General features: G+C 36.7%; 1 protein-coding gene and 1 long non-coding RNA gene across 4 annotated transcripts; one reads left to right on the plus strand and one right to left on the minus strand.

Moving 5' to 3' along the window:
- The first annotated feature begins 390 nt into the window (after positions 1 to 390).
- Positions 391 to 20928, plus strand: LOC149805543 (retinol dehydrogenase 7-like). 3 transcript variants are annotated; one of them, XM_089950149.1, is made up of 6 exons: positions 391 to 627; positions 1742 to 1942; positions 6352 to 6504; positions 17342 to 17535; positions 18576 to 18809; positions 20437 to 20928. In XM_089950149.1, the coding sequence occupies exons 1-6, from the start codon at positions 438 to 440 to the stop codon at positions 20524 to 20526; spliced, it is 1062 nt and encodes a 353-aa protein (XP_089806275.1). In that variant the 5' UTR covers positions 391 to 437; the 3' UTR covers positions 20527 to 20928. The 3 variants fall into 3 exon arrangements, with proteins under 3 accessions (XP_089806275.1, XP_089806276.1, XP_089806277.1); XM_089950150.1 differs by lacking the exon at positions 6352 to 6504; XM_089950151.1 differs by lacking the exon at positions 1742 to 1942.
- LOC149805544 (uncharacterized) lies at positions 15726 to 18563 on the minus strand. Its single transcript, XR_016419688.1, has 2 exons — positions 18312 to 18563; positions 15726 to 16057 (listed from the first exon to the last, which is right to left on the minus strand). It is a non-coding gene; the product is annotated as an uncharacterized LOC149805544 (long non-coding RNA).
- Positions 20929 to 21465: the final 537 nt, after the last annotated feature.

Below are 21465 nucleotides of genomic sequence, written 5' to 3' on the forward strand. Positions count from 1 at the left end.
CTTCAGACACTTTATGAGGGCAATAAACCTGAGACGGACAATAACCTAGTACGGGAGTATCGGAAGGCCAGCAAAATTCGTTAACACTAGTACCACCACTATTCGGCCAATGTAGGTATGTGAGAAAGCTTGTCAGTAGCTTCTTGTGGGTCGGTGGTTCTTCCGGGTTTTTTCTCATATTCTTCCTCCACCATTAATACTGGCCGCCATGCATAGTCTATCGTGTGCTGAAAAATGGTGTTAAACCCCACAACAACAACCACTATTTACATGTTACACAATCCTATAGTGAATTGTCGGTAAGGTGGCGTATAGAGCTTGACGAATATGGTAATTGATAGTAGAGAACAAACGCTTCTTTTCATTATATATGACGTAAAATGACCTAAATAAAGAAAATTATCAGCCAAGAGAACGTTATTGTATTTACGCAAAAAATGTCTCCATTTGAGGTTTTATTTCTCGTGTCCTTTTGCGGAGTGCCCTACATTCTGTACGTTTCATCAATATGGTTATACCTTCTGACATTGTTCTTTCTATACATCTTTCTTGAGCTCACAAAGAGACAACGGAAAGAAGAGATTAAGATAAATGGCCGCGGAGTCGTGATTTCAGGTTGTGACACAGGTAAGAATGAAATGAGGTATTATCTTTAAATAAGAAGTAACCTCAGTCTCAAGCGTTTTTCCATATACCATATACACGATTGTGAAGTTTCGCATTATGCTGGTCCAATATTATCTTAGGTTTTAAAATGCTAACATGATTTTGCTTTTATTAGCAAGTTGATACAGCATCGTGCATTGTTTTCGAATACTATTTTAAATTGTTCTACTCAGAGAACTCATCTGGAGCAAAAACTCATCCTTTTTTTTTGTCAAGCCTGGAAGTGTCGCGGATGATTTCTATTGCGGATTGATTTCTCGTTTTTGAGGGGTGGGGTGGAAGAAAACAGATAACTCAGCATTCTTGCGCAGCAAAATAGTACGCTTACTGTATGAATATCTAATGTTAACTGAAAGTAGCTTTTATTTTTAATGAACCAAAACTTTAATTTCGTATGCACAATCAATTGTTATGTCATGACGTGATCTCGTGAGAATGAAAGAAATTCAGAATAGCTGCTTTTTCCACATTTTTATAAGTTTCATTCCGTTGTTTATTTTTTTCCACAAAAAAGGAGGTGGATGTTCTGATCACAGGAATTATCGTATGTAGTGTCTGTCTTGGTCTTTTTCATTTTAATGAAAGTAGTCAGAACTTGTCATTGGTCTTTTGAATCCATATATATATATATATATATATATATATATATATATATATATATATATATATATATATATTGTTGTTGTTGTTGTGGGGTTTAACGCCATTTTTCAGCACACGATAGGCTATATATGGCGGCCAGTATTAATGGTGGAGGAAGAACCCGGGAAAACCCCGGAAAGAACCACCGACCCACGAGAAGCTACTGGCAAGCTTTCTCACATACCCACATTGGCTGAATCTTAGACTCGAATATATATATATATATATATATATATATATATATATATATATATATATATATATATATATATATATATATATATAAAGTAATACTTGTCTCGATCTTGATGCTTAATGTGTTGCGAACAGTTGTAAAAGTGATGTAGTCAAATTCATATACATAGTGCCCATTCGAAAACTTAGTTTAAGAATATGCCGCACTCCGCTTACCAAGTCTTGAATATCGATAAAGGATTTGGACATGATTTGGCCAAGCGTCTAGATGACCTGGGTTTCACCGTTTTCGCTGGATGTCTTCATCCTAAGGGCGATGGCGCAAATCGACTAGCTAAAAAGACTAGCAAGAGAGTTCACATTGTTTCTATGGATGTTGGGAACGACGACAGCATGGCTAAAGGATTAGACTACGTGAAAACAAAGCTACCGAAGAAAGGTAAAAATAATATTTGCTGTATACTTATCAGTGGATAAAGAGTTTTTAAAAAGGGAAGGAGAGAAGGGGTAGCTTGATTGGCGGCACTTGTACTCTTCATTTTACCGCAACTTTTGAAAAAAATAAGTCAGGAAAGCATAGCAGAAAATTATAGTCGAACCCAGAAAATCTTGCACCCATGTCGGCGTTCTTTTAATCGAATGAAGAAATCATATCAGGCAGCTATGGGTTCGTGTCCCGGCCGCGAAATAAACAGGATAATTTTATTTACGTGCAGCGAGATTATAAAAAATAAAAATAAACATTTTTGCAGGTTTAACATTTGTGGTATCCTACATCCTTCCTGTAGAAAATATACTCTGGATATACTGTTTAAAAGCTGTTGTGTGAGTAACCATAATCGTTTTGCGAGTGACAAGAATGCTGTGTAAAATATTGTGGCTGTTGCCAATCTGGTAATCTTGAATTGCACAAATGTGAAAAAATGATCAGTCTGCTATTCTTGAATAGCACCACAGTGAAACCACAACTAATCTGAATTGCACCAACTGTGAAACCACAACCAGTCTGGTATTCTTGAGTTGCACAACTGTAAAACCACAACCAGTCTGGCATTCTTGAGTTGCACAACTGTGAAACTTCTAACTTCATAATACTTCTTTGCCTGTTTTAATTTTGAGAGTCCATTACACGAACCCATTTTAGCATAACAGTTCCATTCTACTCTTCATCAAATTATTTTTCACAGACAGATGTTTGTATTGTTTTTTTACGGTGATATTGAGAAATTCAAAATGGTCGGCCTTTTTCAAACAATATAAACTTTTAATATAAATCGTGGTCTCAAGAAAGCTGATTGAACTATAGCTCGTACAATTCCCTTTAATAATGTTTGGAGCTTAAGAACTAAGTGACCGTCCAATTAACTTCCGTAGTGGGGATGGAGGTGGGGGCGTGCATGGGATTTTCTTTACCTCAATATAGTGTTTTCTTTTTCTGATGATATATCTTGATAAAAAAGATTCTTTATTCTATAAACCAAAAGAAGATTATTTTTTAAGGTGTTTGAGGACCGGGTATAAGAAATACCCAGCTCCTCCTTCTTTATACTGAATGGTCGGTCCCTTGGGACAAATATATGTGTATCTTTATCAAACTAGTCAGATCCCCGCAACTTTAGAGATTAGAGTATCTGTATAGATTCTTTAGCATTGTTCCTGGAATTCGCGCAGGCTGGTTTTGCGGTATTTATACATATATTTGAATTAACCATACAATTGTATTGTTTTACAATACCATCTTTCTACTGGTTCTGTGCAGCTTTTGAGATATCGTTGCTTAAATATAACCTGTAATCATATGTGCACTGTAGAAATAAAACAATGAGCACTCGTGTTCCATTTCCACTACGACCTATTTAGGAATGGACACTGATATCTAATGTTACACTTCGCGTAGCACACCAGCCTTGTCACCAATATTTGGTTCTAAGATTCGACTTTTTAAGACTACATCAAATGGTGCTCACTATCTACCTTTAAGGAATGCTAGCCCGTTTCCCAACGTTACCGCTAGACATGGTCATGATCGCGCTGAATTAATATGCAAAAACACAGCTTTATAAATTCGTTATAGAAATTTTGCCTTGTTTTCTGTTGATTCAAAATGTCGAAAATCGTGAAATTAAGATTGTTTTCAAAGTAAAAATGTTAATCTCTTAAACAAAGTCAACGAACTCATCTAAAAACAACAGAACACATATATGGTCATGTGACTTATCAAAGTATAATATATGGCACAACAGCAGACAGGCCTCGAGAGGGTTGATGCTTTATATTAATAACTGTTGTAATTAAGGACCATTTACTGCTGTCGCAAATGGGATGAATTAATTTTAATGAATTTAAATGTAGTATCTAGAAATAAAGCGGTTTTGATCCACTTGTTAAGACCAGTAAATAAAGCAAGCCATTTAACGTGTAATGGGATCGTGTGGATTATCTCATTGTGTTGCCGAGTGCAAGTGTACGCAATACTCTTTCTCTCTCTCTCTCTTATATTGTAAATTTTACAGCCAACATAATTTATTTGGCACAACACGTTAGACACTTTTTTTTTCGCTTGTGTCTTAGACACTTCTGCACATATAGTCATGCAACTTCATTTGAGCAGTTACATTTGGCACTTGTGTTAACACCCATTAAGGCAAGTAAATTGTCGTTGTTGTTCTGACTCAGTGGTCTTAAACTAAGTAACAGAAAGAAGCAAAACCATCAAGTTTAGTAAAATTAACAAATAATTTATTTCTCTAAGTTACAAAGTAAAAATTAAAGAGGAAACTTACAGTATTGTGAAGTAAATCCCCAATGATCATGATGTTCTATCACATATCCAAATGTTTACACCGTTCCCAATTAAGTCTTTTTTCGAATGTGCTGATATACTAATAGTCTTGCATGTGTTGATGTACTGAGTCTTGACGTATCACAGTGATATAATCTAGAATGTCTTTGAATGAATTCATAATAATGCCAAAGTAGTGTTTAAGTCCAAAAAGTCAATGAGCACTTTGTTATTCCAATGAACAATTTAAATAATTCGTCTCAAATTAAAACAAAACACAGCTAAAAGTGGTTACAAAGACTGCTATTAAAACAGGAATCAAAAAATTTCTCATCCTATATATGTCAATTTCACTAAGTTTGTAAGTTGGCGCTCTACAGTTTCGTGTTTAGAATTGTAAAGAAAAAGAATTTCCCAGGCTTTCCTCACTGGTTATACTGGCTATTTAAAAAGGACCTTGTTTATCTTAGGTATAATTCAAAGAACCTTTAATTCCCTTTATTTTGGTGTATGATTGATAGGTGTAATATGGGTTATAGAGTATACAGCTTGGCCTTACTCCCGATGTGCACCTTTCAGAAAAGTGCTAGCTCCACTTAGTCATTTTCACTTCCGGAACTTCGGAGGTAAATTGTGTTTAAAAAAAGCCGATAACTTTTTTTATATTTTATATATTTGGTAATTCATTCATTGCACTTTCAGAAGCTGGTATTGTCTATTCTGGCAAAATTCATTTTCCCTATTTTAATGACTGCTAAGGATAGTACTTTATACAAACTGAGGCTGATTTTTGGAGCACAAGGAAGCAGTCATTTTAGTCAGCAGTATGCTTAGGTCATTTACAATTTCCAAAAGTATAATATCCAAAGAAATGTCAGCCACATTACATTAAAGTAGCATAGAGGTATGCCAACATTCTCTCCACTGTGCATGTTTTAAATGCAAAAACTTCACCTTACATACGTCACTCTCTCTAAAGTACATAATAACTGGTGAGCGCCCCCTAGATAAGGTTAGGCATTGACCTCAAATCCATGTAAATATCTTTTTTAAAAATGACAAAAGTCAGGTAGGCCAAGCTTCTACCCTGAATTACTGACAGGTCAAACACACAATACAAATTAGGTATACATAACATTGTAATGATTTACTTTTCTTGCCAAAATGGCCATATCACACTTTCTGAATTATGTACATACATGCAAAGCAGGTGAGACATATCATTCAATATAATTTAATGTTAGCTTATTTTAGCACAGACCTTCAAATTTGTTTCCAATTATACGGATGTAAGAATAGAAAATTTATTTGGATTGATGTTATTAAATAGGAAACACATTAAAAATTGTTTCATGCAATGCTTCACTCGCGTATTCTTCTAATGTACCAATTTTATTTTTGTAGAAATTTTTATTTGTTACAATTGCATAAGTACACGTACCGTAAATCCAGGCCAGGTACTAGCTAGACTGCAATTGGGAACACTGTTGAAAAGTGTATACACGTGACGCTGGCTTTGAAGTCCCCACCTTTATAAAATATACAGATTTGTGCAAAGCTAAGGTGACCTCTCCAAGACCTCTAGAGTATTTCTCAATAGCATATTTTTTTGCGGGAATATGGATGCAAATCTAGTAAGGTATAAACGTTATGTCAACTACGTTATAGATAAAATATGCTGATGCAAGAAAATATTGGTGTATATATAGGTTTACGTCTGCGGTCTCTGAAAAGAAGCACAGTGAAAAATGTATAGGTAGGAACCATTACAGTTCATGTTTTTTACGATAGTCACGATAATTGGTATATGTAGAATATCTAAAAGTTTAATTTTTTTTGGGGGGGGGGGAGATGCAGGGATATTTATCTTCATACAGAAGGATAATTGAAAAGGACTGATGATTTATATGTGCTTGTGTTAAAACTTAAACGGACGAATGCATGATTAGTGTATTAGTACTATTACTATTATCGATCAGTGTAGGATTTGAACGTTGATACACGGAAAAAATTTATGGACTCCCTCAAGGCTAATTTACAGATTTGTTGATCAATGACTATTGCAGGTATATGGGGCATTGTATCTAATGCTGGATTTAACGTCATCGGCGATGTTGAGTGGTTGACGATTGGACTAATTCATAAAGTTATGAATGTCAATTTCTACGGCATGATCCGCTTGACCAAAGCTTTCCTGCCATTTGTACGTAAATCTCGAGGTACGTTGTCATTGGAATATTAAGTGCACGTAGATGTGAGGCAGGTGAAAAATTTGTCGTAATACATATCAGACTTTGAAGGTCTGATATGAAAAAAATTCAATAAGTCGATTGTTCTGGTTTTTACAAAACAATGTCTGCAAATTAAAATTCGCTTAATTTAGTGCACGGAATTCCCGAAAATTATCACTGAAAACACTGTTTTGTCTAATTTATAAAATTGCTTACCTCATTATACACTTTGAAGTTTGCTAGAATGTTTCATACTCGTCTCAGAACAAGCCAACAAGACAATATTGTAGAAAGGACATTGAAAAGAACTTATTTCATATTATCACAGTTGGTGGTAAAAACAGAAAAGTACAATTGGACCCCTTGAAATTTTGTTTCATGGTGATCCTGCTTTAAATCACTAAATTCGTAATTACTTAGGCGTCGTGACCTAAAAACAGTAATCTAATTCAAATGTTTTGCATATTAGAATACAGCTAAGCTCCACCCCCTTCGCCAGTTATGCCGAGACTGCTAAAGTGTCATTTCCCTCGGCAAGGTCAGCGATATTAAGTACAAATGGGACGGTTGGAGGAGACGAAATCGAGACTGCAGTAGAAATTCAGCCGGAAAAATACTTATAAAGACCCAGACTAGCATACAGGGAAATGGAAACCCCCCTACGTATCCCCCGAAATATTTTACCCGTTCCCAATTATTACACAAATGGGAATCCCAGTGCCCTATGAGATCATAAGGTGGTTTTTGTCAGTAGGTCAGAGATGCTCATTTATGGTATGTATTCTATAAACCGTATCGCTTCTCTTATTCATTATTATTATTATAAGAAATGTATGTGTCCTTTTATTAGAAAGATATGCAAGAGTGCATAATTGTAATTTATCTGAATAATTAAATAATTCGTTTGTGGCAAAAGAAGAAGTAAAGACGAATTGTGAATTGGCACAGAAAAGTTGTACCATGGATTTTTGCGAACCACTTTAGAAAATTTGCACGCAAAATATATTAATAAAATTTGCATGTGCACTCTCAGTACATTGAATAAATGCATTGCTACTGATTCTAAGCATGGCAGCATATAACACACGTTTGTTAGTATAAACTTTAGCTCAATACTTTATATCATTTACCCATTTTCATACTTTAAAATTTAAAATCAAGGTTGACTGATGAATATGAAAAAGAGACCTTTCGCCGGCGTTGTCTTTCGAACTATCTATCATAAAATTAAAATAAATTTATCAGAATGGAAGGCAACTAAGTTTCTTTATGAAAATGATGACTCTTATTTATATTTAAAGGGAAGTAGCTCGTAAAGGCAAATCAACCAAACTAAGCTATTTACCTCCCTTAACCACAAAAAATCAAATTGCGTCCCCGGTCCATTTCGTGCCCACTCTACCTGGTCTGCTTTCAGCATAATACGACTCTGTCGATTAGGCTATGCCGTCACTGCACGAGGCGCACTAGAGGTGCAGGACAAGAGTTGTTGCACAGCAACATTCAGGCCGCAGACTCTGACGCCACGAGTTTGCTGTAGCCTTCGATTGACTGCTGTCTCTGCTATGCGATGTGTCGTTCACTGTGCATGCTCACCAGCTGTTCTAGCGTAGATTTAAAGAAGAAGAATTTTTTTTGTGTTTTAATTTATTGACCATGGCTGAAGGCTGTACCATTTGAATATTTAATAGTGGTCCAGAAATCTTCTCTTACTCCTGCACGAGCTGCTATTGATTTAAAGTTTAGAAATGGTCTAAAATCTTATCAGACTCCTACAAGAGATGGTATTGATTTAAAACATACAAGTGGCTTATAAATTTGTATGTTATTTTATACGAAACAGTATTGGTTTAAATTTGAAAGTGGCCCCGAAATCATCTCATCCCGAGAAGTGATGCTGATAAATAATTTGTTTTAAATTTGTTAAAACAAATTATGTTTCACAATCTCTTCATGGGATATAAATCTTACGTTTTTAGATCCAGAGTGGACAGCTACACTTGGCTCCCTATGGAGAGTTCCTTCTTGTTAATCGAGGGGAGAGCAGATATGTTCATCCGCCGGCAGTGAAAGCAAATGGCAAGAGCTGTGTGGACACAGCAGGTCATCTGCTCAGGTTCAGTAGGAATTGAAGATCAGACGCTGCATTCGGACGTGTCTCCTGATATCTCGACATTGTCATACCATTGCATTCAGACAGGTCTGAACGGGAGAGTTAGAGCGACTTTTCCTCTCTTAAATCCAACTCACGCGTAAGTAATGTCATTATTCCCCTTAATAACCAGACTTCTTCAAGTCCTGTGGCATTGGATAAATGGCAGAGTAGTAGGCGTGGATGCACAGGGAGCAGTAGCTGCATGCATGCAAACAGGCAGCTCATGGCATAGAGTCGCTTTACACTGGACCGAAGCATCAGTGGACTGAGTAGCCGCCTGGGTGACAAGGAAACTCTTTTTAAAGATCACATTGCTCACCTCCGAAGCATGAAACAGGGCATAGAGAAGGTGATAAACATTCCAAGATTCGCTTTAGCGCTGGTAAGCACACCTTGGCTGACGAGGATCCCATCTTAACGGTCGAAAATCTAGCAGGAATACAAAGGTCAGGGAATGGATATTTCATCAGCAGATAGACCAGAGAGAAGAACAGATCTCTTGATAATAGAGAACTGGCCTGATACAACATTTAGACAGCAGCTTTGAGTGAAACTCGCCTAGCTGCGTAAGGACAGCACATAGAAGTAGGTACCATCTCCACTTTCTTTTGGAGCGCCTGCAGTAACGAAGGGCTACGTAAAGCTGGTGTTGGGTTTGTCATCAAATCATAGCTAGGTAGCAAATCCACATATCTCCCAAAGGTCTCCCAAAAGTCTCGAATGACTGGATAGTTCAAATGAAACTCCCATTGTATGGAAAAATAAATGCAACTTTCATAAGTGCATATGCACCGACAATGACCAGCCCAGATATTATCAAGTGCACATTTTATTAAGGACCCGGAGTCTCTTATTGCAGAAATACCAAAAGCAGACAAGCCCATCTCCTTGGTGATTTCAATGGTAGAGTTGGCACAGATCACCATACATGGCCAAGTGTAAAGCAACAGAACGGACTCCTCTACTGATAAAATGAGCTGAACATGACTGTCTAATCACCAACACAGTATTCCGCTTGCCAAACACACAAAGATGCACTGGATGTACTCAAGCTCGAAGAACTGTCATCTTCTGGGGAGGAGACTGGCAGGATGTCAGTGGCAAAGGCCATGAGAAGTGCAGATTTCTGGACTGACCACCGATTCAAAGTCTCCAAGCTCAATATCCGGATTCAGTCTAGCAGAAGATCGCAAGGCAAAAAAGTGCATAAAAGGTTTAATGTCACCAACATGAAATTGGTAAAATGTGCAAGAGGCATATGCTGAAGAACTGCTCAGGCTAATTTGACACAATCGATGCAAACTCCGAGAATGTCCATTAGAGACTCTGTATACTCAGCTGCATGCAAAACCCTTGACCCACCTTAAGTAAATATCAAGAGTGGTTTGTTAATACTATGATGCCATACAGAGACTTCTGAGTGTGAAATCATCTTCAGCTACAGAAGGCCTATCTAAAAGACAGCGCTTAAACATCTAAGAAGACAAGCTTCTCCAACATCAAGAGGACTGTCCATTGTAAACTAAGAGAGTTGTAAATCTCATTGTTGAGCAATAAGGCAGAGGAAATTCAGTCCTACGCAGACATAAATAGCACGAGGAAACTCTGTGATGCTCTCAAGACAATCCGTGGGACACAGTCATCAGAACATCTCCCATAGAGAACGATTACAGCGTCATGCTGCTCGCCGACAAAGAAAATACGCTTAAAAAAGATGAGCAGAACACTTCAACAACACCCTCATTTAACAGTCATCTATCAGCAAGGAGGCTATCGATTGAGTACATCAAGTGCAGATGAACATAGTACTTGCTGATCCCTCAGAGCTGACGGAAACTGAAAGCTGCCGTCAAATGGCAAAATACTTGGAACATATGCTATACCACTAGAAGACTACAAAGCCTGAGGTTCACACATGACACACAAACTGACTGGACTATTCTATTCAATATGGACTCAGGACACTGTACCCCCATGAATACAAGGATGCATGGCAACGTTTAGTTGCCCATAGATCCTCATCGCGACGGTTAGGCAGTTCCATGATGGCATGCTTTCTCGTGTTGTGGATGGCAGTGAGTCATCTGAACTATTACCAGTCACCAAGGGGACCTGAGTAGCTGAATGGTCTAAAGCGCTCACCGTTACGGATCACTGCTATCTCACCCCTGTCTGTTTGGGTTCGAGTATCGGATTCAGCCAATGTGTGTATGTGAGAAAGCTTGCCAGTAACTTCTCGTTGATTGGTAGTTCTTTCCGATTTTGTCCGGGTTCATCCTCCACCTTGCATACTGGCCGCCGTATAGTTCATCTTGTGCTGAAAATGAAAACGTACTCACAGAAACCGACCAGTCAGTGCTGTCAGTGTCATCTTTAACCTCGAAGGACCAACAACAAGAAAGTTTTTATGTGGCCCAGAAATCTTCTAGTATCCTTGCACGAGATGGTGTTGAATTAAAAATCTACAAAAGGTCCAAAAAGGTTTTTCCTATTCTACATGAGATGGCATTAATTTAAAATTTTCAAATGGCTCTGAAATCTTCTCGCATCCAAACACAGGACAGTGTTAATTTAAAATTTACAAATGGCCCCTAAGTCTTCTACTATTGCAAAAGGAGATGATAAACAAAATGTTAATTCTGAAATGGCCCATAACTGTTAGTATAACTGATTTTATTTGGAATTGAACCAGCGCTGTCAATAATCAACTACCTCTATTTCATCTGAAAATGTTTGCGGATATATGATATGAAAATATAAGAGTTTATTTTCCTTTTTTCTCTGAAAATACCAGGAAATAACACATAATCCTTATGGCAAAAGAATTTACCGTATTTTTAAAGTGAGTGAGTGAGAGAGAGAGAGAGATGAACTAATCACAGAAGATAAAGAAAAGTATTATTGCTTCGATATGATTTTTAATTTTTTATCATTTAGAAACATAATTACAATATTCCTTTGAAATTTTAGCGTCCATTCGACAACCACAACATGCAAATTCAAACAATACACAAAACAATAAATAAAAACTATTGTAAATCTCGATTTATCGCATGCATAACACTGGACAACAAATTTTTACAAAAGTCATGTTACTGAAATAAAATTAGTCAATTCTTATCAATTTTTATGTGCTGAACACGAATATGACAGTCAAATTGCAAAATTGGCTCTAGTTTTTTTGTAATCTGCAAGAAATTAATGTTTACATAACGAAATGCATTCCAATAGTAAAAGGTCAACTGTAATAGCCTACCTATAAAAAATCAAGTCATTGACTACATCTTAGATTTCTTCGCCTGTCTCTTGTACAGCTGTTCGGGAGCATCTCTGAGGAGTGTCCAGCAGTAGTCAGCCAGCATTGTAGTGGACCATTTTCCCTGCTATCTTTGTTCCATTGTTGCGATATCTTGATGAAAACGTTCGCCGTGTTCATCACTAACAATACCACAGTTGCTAGGAAAGAAATCCAAATGGGAATGAAGGAAGTGAATCTTTAGAGACATATTGCAGCCAAGTTTCTTATACTTCATCAACATGTCTTCTACTAGTTCCTTATAGTTTTCTGCCCTAACATTTCCGAGGAAGTTTGTAGAAACTAGGCGAAAAGCATTCCATGCTTGTTTCGCGTCACCTTCCAGCAAGTTGTTGAACCGGTCATCTTTGAAAAGCTCTCGAATCTGAGGACCCACAAAAACTCCCTCTTTAATCTTTGCTTCGCTGAGTCGAGGGAATTTTTCATGCAGGTATCGGAATGCTGGCAAAGTCCGGTCAATGGCTTTCACGAAGTTCTTCATCAAACCTAGTTTGATGTGAAGGGGTGGTAGCAAGATTTTCTGAGCCTCAACCAGAGCTGGGGGTTGGATATTCTTCTCTCCAATGGCTACATTCTGCCTGTGAGTCCATTCCTTCCTCATGTAGTGCATTTCCCTTGCTCGGCTATCCCACTCGCATAAGAAACACATGTATTTTGTATATCCTTGCTGCAGTCCCATTAAAAGGGCAACTACCTTCAAATCACCACAGAGGTGCCAGCTGTACTTGTTATACTCAATGGAATTCAGTAGCTGCCTTAAGTTATCGTATGTCTCTTTCATGTGGACAGCATACGCTACTGGAATAGATGGAAGAATGTTTCCATTGTGCAAAAGCACAGCCTTGAGACTCAGTTTCGAAGAGTCCACAAATAGTCTCCATTCTTGTGGGTCATGAGTGATTTTTAAAGCATTCATGAGGCCCTCAATATCGGAACAGAATATCAGATTACTTTCCTTTCTGAAGAAAGGCTCCAATTGCTGGTGGCGCTTTCGATATGCAGTAATTGTGACATCTTCTTCTAGAAGATTCCATTGTTGGAGTCTTGATCCTAGCAATTCTGCCTTGTTCTTTGATAAGTCCAAATCACGAATCAGGTCATTTAATTCTTCCTGTGTTATTCTGTGTGGGGTTGATGATGCACCACAGTGAAAATCTGGATCACTGCATGCTGATGGACCAGGAGAAGAACAGGTCGACTCACCTTTGTCTTCGTCAGATGAATCAAGAGAATATTCTGCTGGAGGTTCTGGAATAGGAAGTCCCTCACCATGTGGAACTGGTCTCAATGCAGACGGAATGTTTGGGTAGACTATTCTCGACTTCTTTCGCTTTGTTATTCCGCCGGAAAGAGGAGGAACCAAGCAGAAGTAACAGTCATTTAGGTGGTTGCTTGGCTCTCTCCACACCATTGGGACTGCAAACGGCATTGATGACCTTTTGCAATTCAACCACTGTGAAAGCTGTGTTGTACATGTAGCACAGCATATATGCGGAGCCCAAGGCTTGTCTTGGTCACCAACCTTGCATCCGAAGTAAAGATGATATGCCTTCTTCACTTGAGAATTGATACTTTTCTTCTGGTTGGCAAATGTCACTTCCCCACAAATATAGCAAAAATTGTCCGCGGTATTAACACACTTTCGAGGCATTACTGTTTCTTTATTGTACGTAAATGGATAAAATAATAAGTTTTATGTAACAGTAGCTTGAATTGTCTCGCACAACGTCTAAAATATTTTAAATGCTGAACCTATCTGATTGGGCTTTATATAGTACACTGCTTACGTCAGCTTCAGCAGCCGCCTGGCATTAGTATAATAGGCCTACACATGTATAGTACATTGCTGATGTCAACTTACTTCAGCAGCCGCATGGCATTAGTATTGCATTGCATCAGAAAATGATGCAATCAACTGTGGATGATGTGAGCATGATGGTATTATGCAATGTTACATCATTATTCCGGATGTTGCTGCAGTCCTACTGGAGAAATTTACACAGTGAAACATAGAAAATGAGGTATATGAATATCTTCAAAACGAGAGCCAATACAAATTTTTCACGGTTATATTCGTGTTCGGCACACCAAAATACTACAGATTAGGGCCTTTTCAAGTCAGTAATGATTTCACTGTTGACCAGTGTAATATGAAAAAATTGACAAAACTGTTAAAATTGAGATGGGATCATATTCGATTACATTTATACAACAGTCAGTTAATCTAGCTCAGTATTAAAATGTAAACTTCTGTGCTTACGTGCATCAGGAAGGACAAAGTCCATAAAATTTTGTACTTACGTGCATCAGGAAGGACAAAGTCCATAAAATTCTGCTCACAAATAATATTTCGATTAGCAGTACTGTAGTTTGAACTGCAATAGCACGTGACTCGAGATGGTCTTTTCCCAATACTTTTCAACACTTAACAATTATAGGTTTTTTTCTAGATTTGTTTCTCCTTTGTGAGAACGGCATATATAGCTATATTCTACTTATATAGTTAGTTATTAAAATTTTCATCAAAGAGTACAAAAACCTGATGACCTTTATATAGAGTGGGATTGAAAAACAATACCTGATGAATAATATTATGCTTTGAAATAGTTAACTAAATTGCAAAATTGCAGGGTTATTTTAATTTGATTGAAAAAATTGGGTGAGAAAAATAATCTATGCTGACGTTTGTACTAAGACAAAGAAATCCCAGTCGAATAGTAACATTATTTGTCTACCAAATTGGCTATGTCGAGTGGATAGACAACAAATGTTACCCATGGACTGGGATTTCTTTGTCTTGGTGCAAACCCCAACATAGTTTCTCTTTTTACATTATTTGAATAAATATAATATGACTATATTAACTTAAATAATACGGGAATCATATCATAAAGTGATGTGTAACATTTATAAAGTATATCCATGTAAATATCTTTCTACGTACATATACATTGACGAATTTAAATATGGGCATCATGAGACGACTGATTGTAAGCAATTTAACCAGTTTTCACTGTAAAGGTAATGCTCATGGATACAAGTTATATCATCTATCAATCTGAAATAAAATACCATTTTTATAATCAACAGATATGAGGTAATACCGCGTGGGTGCTATTCAACAGGTAAAAGGGCTAAAAATAATTGCTATTGCAACCACTTCCTAGTGCATAATCTATAACTATTCATTTGTCCCTCCTTACATCCACTTCGGAGTCCATGCTGAAGTAATTCACTGCAATTTTGCTTTCCATTGCAGTTAGTTATGTTTCTATATATTAGAAAATTAAACAAGATATTCAAATTAATAAAGATAAAAAGTGACATTCTTTTTACCGAAAAAGCAGAATTGCAAGATAGGAGAGAAATATGGGAACTATTTGTAGAAAAAATCAGAAAAGTTATTAACGAATTGTTAAAACACAGTATTAGTTCTTTTAATGACGTGAATAAAATTTGATCCATTATTATTTGAAAGTTAAGAAATTTATCCGTTTTACAAATATGAACACTTCGACCACGACCAAACCAAGGAACGATAATTTGGTGGTAATGATGATACTCGTGATTAATTTGTAACGTCGCCCTCTTAGTAAGAGGGGTGGTTAATTGGATTTGTCTGGCGTTATCTAGGGAATGACCTCCCACGATTTTATAGCCCGGTGGGAGTGGACAGATACAATATCAACAGAGAACTGATCAAGACTGTTAGGAAGAAATAATGCAATACAAGTCCCCTTAGACAAGAAAAATAACAAATTTAATCAAAACAAATTAATAGAGGCAATTCCAATTCAACTTAGGTTCTGTCAACAGAATTTAATAGCAGTGTCTAATTTGGATTTGTTCATCATAATAACGAGTGGTGAAAAGAGCGCAATGTCCACGACTGTATGCATCACCTTTATCTCTTGACCATGTATCAACATCTTCCTATTTCCTCGAGACTTCCTATTCCGAACGCTTCATCCCGTCCTGGACTTCATATTCCTTTAGTCTGAACTCGTCACTTCCTTTTTTTTTTTGACTTCCGTTTTCAGACTGTCCCGTCTGTCCGCAGAAATATGTTCCTTAAAGGACAAAATTACCCATAAATCTCTATATGTACCACTTTTTACACGTGCAAAAAATTTCTTACTTACGTTACTCAGAAGCATACTAGCTATCCACAATGCATAAATTCTGAACTAATCCAAAAGAATATCACCCTCGCTTCACAGCGACCGGTCATAAATTAACACGCGTGGGTCCTTGCACTAAACCCTGTCTTCTCACAAGACAGCCACCTGGTCCCCTTTTCTTGTTTAATGAGCAAAACACTATTCTTTTCAGGCTTCCTCGGAGCCAAATGACTCCTCTCCGGAAATTTAAGACTAAAGAATTTTGACCCAGGTCATCACTTTAAATTCATATTACTTCTAAAGTGTACGCATTAATTTACTCTGACCAATCGTACGCAGCGGTTGCTAAATTATCCCAAGATAATCATTTCTTTCGTCAGATTTAGACAGTCGAGAATCTGTGTACTACGGTGCGTATAAAATTTCCTTTGCATCTGATTATTTGACATGGGTTCCTATCAAGCGGTTATGGACGGTAGCTCAAACGTTTACTTTCTCAGGACAGCATTGCAGTGCCTTGGTCATATCTCACTGAGTCATAGATGCTAGCCTTTCAAGTTTTTAATACTGACACGGGGGTAGAAAAGAAGAAATGTAGAAGTGACCCTTTACAAAGACTTTTCTGGCTTAAAAGTGATAAAATGTTAATGCTCAATGCATTCAACTTTAAGGTTCACTACTATTCAAAATTCGACACTTTACATACGTATTGTCCTATTAATCTTGTAAGCTTATAATTAGTCTTTATTAAAACTGTATGCTGATAATTACCAGATTTACTTCAAAATAGTGTAATATTTGTGTATTAGACGCGATATTTTGTCTGCTTCTATTTATCTGTCTCTGTTTCTTACCATACTAGGTACGTGTTGAAGTTTGTATTCTTCAATACATGCCTTGTACAGTATGAAACAGGTATTTCGCAAATGCAACTATTATCCTTCTAATTTTAATAATGGGCATTCTTTTTTGTTCATGCCACAAACCTGTCTTTACATTTAATTTTCTATTTAACTTATTCATTATTTTCTATTCATCATGTGCATTTTGACAATGTAGAAGTACTTGTAATTTCTTTGGATTTTGTTTTCTTACATGACTCATTATGGCAACATATTTAAATTAAACAAAGTTAATTGTGCCACATTTAGAGACAGTTTTCACACTAGACGTCTACAAGTTTAGAAATTTACCCATTTAAGATATAAGACTGGGACTACGAATCTTCTTCAGGAAGAGTTGTGATAGTCTCGAGTGTGAAGGGCTGCTATCCATGCCCGGGTGATAGTGCGTACCATGCGACCAAATTCGCCATGGAGACGGTGGCCGATTCTCTTAGGCTGGAAATGATTAAGTTTGATGTGAAGGTATCCGTCATCGAGCCAGGTGACTTCTCCACTGCAACAGCTTGTCAGAGCGAAGTTCATGTATGAAATCACTCCACTCTTTGTTCTTGCAAGATACGATGGCAGAGGACGGACTGGCCATGCTATCACTCTAACCCCTTTCAAGGGACGAAGGATCGTTGAGATCAGCATGTCTGGCCTGGGAGACAACTACAATCGGTTAATTAGCAACAATTTGACATAAGTTACATAATCTGTGATTTGATCCAAATTATAAAGATTGAAAAGAGGATAAAGATTTCAGGCTCACATTTATTCGAAAAGCGTCACAGCTACTTTATTGTAACATACATCGGCTGTAATATCAATGCAAAGTTTGCTTGTGAGAGCAATTTTTCTTGCAGAGAGCTACTTGCTTATATGTATGTTTAGCCTTAGCCGTCGTATCTTGCGTGTACTATATCACTGAACGAGTTAACAATTTAGTATCGTCTTAAAAAGACTATGAGTTTGGACAATTTAAGCTGCAAACTAAAATATAATGGTCAGACAATCAATTCTAAAAAGTATATTAAATTATTAAATATCTAGCTTGTCATATACGTAGCTTAATCTCTTATTTGAATACGTAGTCAACAATATACGATAACAAATTGAATGCCAGGTTAAAGATTTGCCTTGGCAAGGTCAATGTTAATTACTAAACTAGAACTAAGCCGAATGCACAAATTTAATGCAACGTAATTTTTTATTACTTTTGTTCTGCATTGTATCCCAGAATTTTTGCAAATGTAGAAACCCATCAGCAAAAAGCACACAATAAAACAGATTTATAAGTAACTTATATACATACATACCTAAGTCCCCTCGAAATCGAAGCTATTATTTTGGTCCAGACCTTTTCCTTCTGTAATATGAAGTCCCTCTACTACGTTAACCGAAAAATAAACTTTCGGTCCCAAATTTCATTGTTTCTAAAACAAAAGGCAATACGAAACTCTTCCACTGAATTTCACATTTTATAATTTGTCACTTTTTTTTATAGATTCAAAGAATTTAGAAGTAGTAGTAAAATAGAAGAGTTGTAATATGTTCTGAAGAATTTTGCCATCCCCATTCAGTTTAAAAGATACAGAGAAGAAGCAGAAGAAATGTGGAGGGAAGCGTCAGACAGCGTGAGAAATACGTACGGAAAGCGCTACTTGGAGGCGATGATTGAAAAGCAGTCTGCATCTTTAAATTCCTATCCAATCACGGAACCAGTTATCGATGCCCTAGAGGACGCTCTGATCAATCTGACTCCCAGAACGAGGTACCTAGTGGGAGGAACAAACAAAATGGTTGATATAAATGCAGTAAGTGTCAAAATATTAATATGAGAAATCTCGGTGCTTGTCAAAGATACACTGAAGGGGGACAGACTAAAAAAAACATTGCCAAAATATTTATTACCCGTATAACCCTATTCAACTGGTATTGCGGGTTTGGGGTTTTCAGAACTTATAGACTATGCAAAATTTTTATTCACATCCATATACGTAAATAAATATGGGGTTTATCGGCACTTGAGCACGATGCTGGTTGCACTGTACAGATTAAAGGTTAGTTCTTACAATGTGACGATAAACAATTGCGAAAAAGCAAACGTTTAGAAAGATAAGCCCTTCCTACAAGATACGATTAAAAGTTAAGAATGTTACAATTCTTTAAAAAGCAAATCAATTTGTTTAAAAAATAGGTAGAAAGTATTCAATCTCTGCAATGTGAAAACAATTGTATTAAATAAAGCATTATGTTTTGAAAAGTCTATGATTTTTTTCTGATTGTACTTCATCATATGGCTTATTAAATGACTTCAGGTAAAACTTATCTAACAGGGTCGAAGTTGATACATTTAAAAGAGGAAATATGGTTTCTGAACAATAGCGATAGTTCTATATCATGGACCTGAAACGAACTTTATGGATGGTTTGAACACTGGATACAGAAGAAGTCAATGTGATTAAAAAAAGACATACTTGTTTTTGCATAATAACTTCAGTTCTAGACCACATAAATTAACCAAAAAAATTCGGTAGGCATGCACTTAATATAAGAAAGAGAGTTGTCGATTTTGAGGTCGAAACGTCAAAGGCCCAGGTTATTTTTTCTCAAAATATTCCTGTTTTTTTGTTGAATAAGTTTTGTTCTATTGTAAAATCCTTGACCAAACATTGCGGATGGCCTGTATTTTATGCAAATCATTAGATTTGGGGGTCTAAAGTTCATAAAATCCCGGCTATGGTTAAGTCTAATAAGAAAATAATGGTTTATGCATATTAAGTTTAGTTCCAGACCTTGCAGATCGATCAAAATTTTAGGTGATTGAGATCCTTTGGACAATAATCTCCAGAGTTCACCATACCCAACTTGTGTCTACAGGTAGAAGTATTAAACACGGGATGGCAGTATAATATGTCGTTCACGGAATTCTAGTTCTATATATGGGATGCTACTATACATTGATGGGTTTGAGGTTCCGTACCTTGTTTGTAGTGTTGAATTCCACATATTTGTTCAAGAGTATAGCAAATGCCGATTTATATCTTGCATGTTTATATGAAATCTGAGAAGTCACATTCATTCCCCACGAACAATTGCTGTATGGAGATGATAAAAGAGGGAAAAAGACATTTTCCTGCAGAAAATTAAAATGTTAATCTCTTTTTGAGAAACGTGTATGACTTCATTTACAGCAGCAGTGTACTATTGATAATAAATCATTGCTCAAATTGAGATAAATATGTAAACCTTTAACATGTCGATGGTCTAATCGAATGTATATTGATAGTCAATTGGATTTAATTATTTGTTTGATTACACTTGGTTCTCAGTGCCTGCGTTACATGTAAAACCCCGTAAATAAGGAATAATTAATCGAAAGCGGACTAATTATTGTTCTACATTCTTCAATTTTTGATTTCAATTCTTGTTTTCTTCTAGACTGCCGCCCGATTGCATCCATACCTACCAACCTGGCTTTCTGACTGGCTGTATGCGAAATGGACTGGTTGTGACAAATTACCAGAGTAGAGTATAACTTTGTAACACCTACGCGTCATCGAGCACACACACACAGACAAATTAAATGAAATAAAGATCAGTGCATGTCATAAATTATGCGTCCCAAGCCATAATATAAGTAAAATATTGTATATTCTAAAGAGAATATGTTTCCGCGGACCTTTTCAATTTTACTGCGTAATAGGCTTATATTAAAACGTTTTCTTTACATGCATATTTATATACCTGGCTACTGTATGAATGATATAATTTCGTTACGAACGTTGTCATTATTACCTGTGAAAAATGTACTACACGTTTGCTGAATATACTTTTTATCGCAAGATCGAATTTGTACCTTTGAAAAATTTGTCTGAAACAAGCTCATTAATTTTCATGCCTTAAATCGTACTAATTAAACATGACGCCGAACGTTGGTTTGTTTTGCTTGTTCCTTTTTGCATTTTCAAAGCTAGATATTGTAAAAGCAATTAAGTAACCGATTGACCAACGAACAGACTAAATAACTGACAACACTGGGCGCCCACACATAGGGGCAAGGAGGGTACGACCACCACCCCCACCACCCCGCCCAGATGATCTTACCTCTAAACATGGTTTGGCCTACATTTAAAAACGTTGCGTTGCGCCTTCACATTACGATACTCGCCACCTTCAGCATTTGAAACGCCGCAACTGGGTCACAACATTCTACAAGACCTTATAGAATGATAGAAAGTATTTATTTGTAAATTACCTCAAATAAAACAACAGATGAACACAAAAATACTTTATGCTGATACAACAACATAGACATAAACATTGAAGATTTAAAACCAGACTTATGTAAACCAGATAATCGCGGGAGACAAAGGTGATCCACTCCCGAGGTCCACGGAAAGTGCAATGGAGCTTCAAAGATAATTGGACCTTCTCCACTTCTCTGAGTATATTAAAGAATATATTTGA

Source organism: Sinohyriopsis cumingii, chromosome 2 (genome assembly GCF_028554795.1).
Source record: "Sinohyriopsis cumingii isolate HCF-2022 chromosome 2, ASM2855479v2, whole genome shotgun sequence".
Classification (NCBI taxonomy): domain Eukaryota; kingdom Metazoa; phylum Mollusca; class Bivalvia; order Unionida; family Unionidae; genus Sinohyriopsis; species Sinohyriopsis cumingii.

Coding starts and splice junctions, on each gene's coding strand:
- LOC149805543 (XM_089950149.1), top strand. CDS start 438: ATGTCTCCATTTGAGGTTTTATTTCTCGTGTCCTTTTGCGGAGTGCCC. Junction 1,943..6,351: donor AACAAAGCTACCGAAGAAAG/GTAAAAATAATA, acceptor TGACTATTGCAG/GTATATGGGGCATTGTATCT. Junction 17,536..18,575: donor CTTGTCAGAGCGAAGTTCAT/GTATGAAATCAC, acceptor ATCCCCATTCAG/TTTAAAAGATACAGAGAAGA.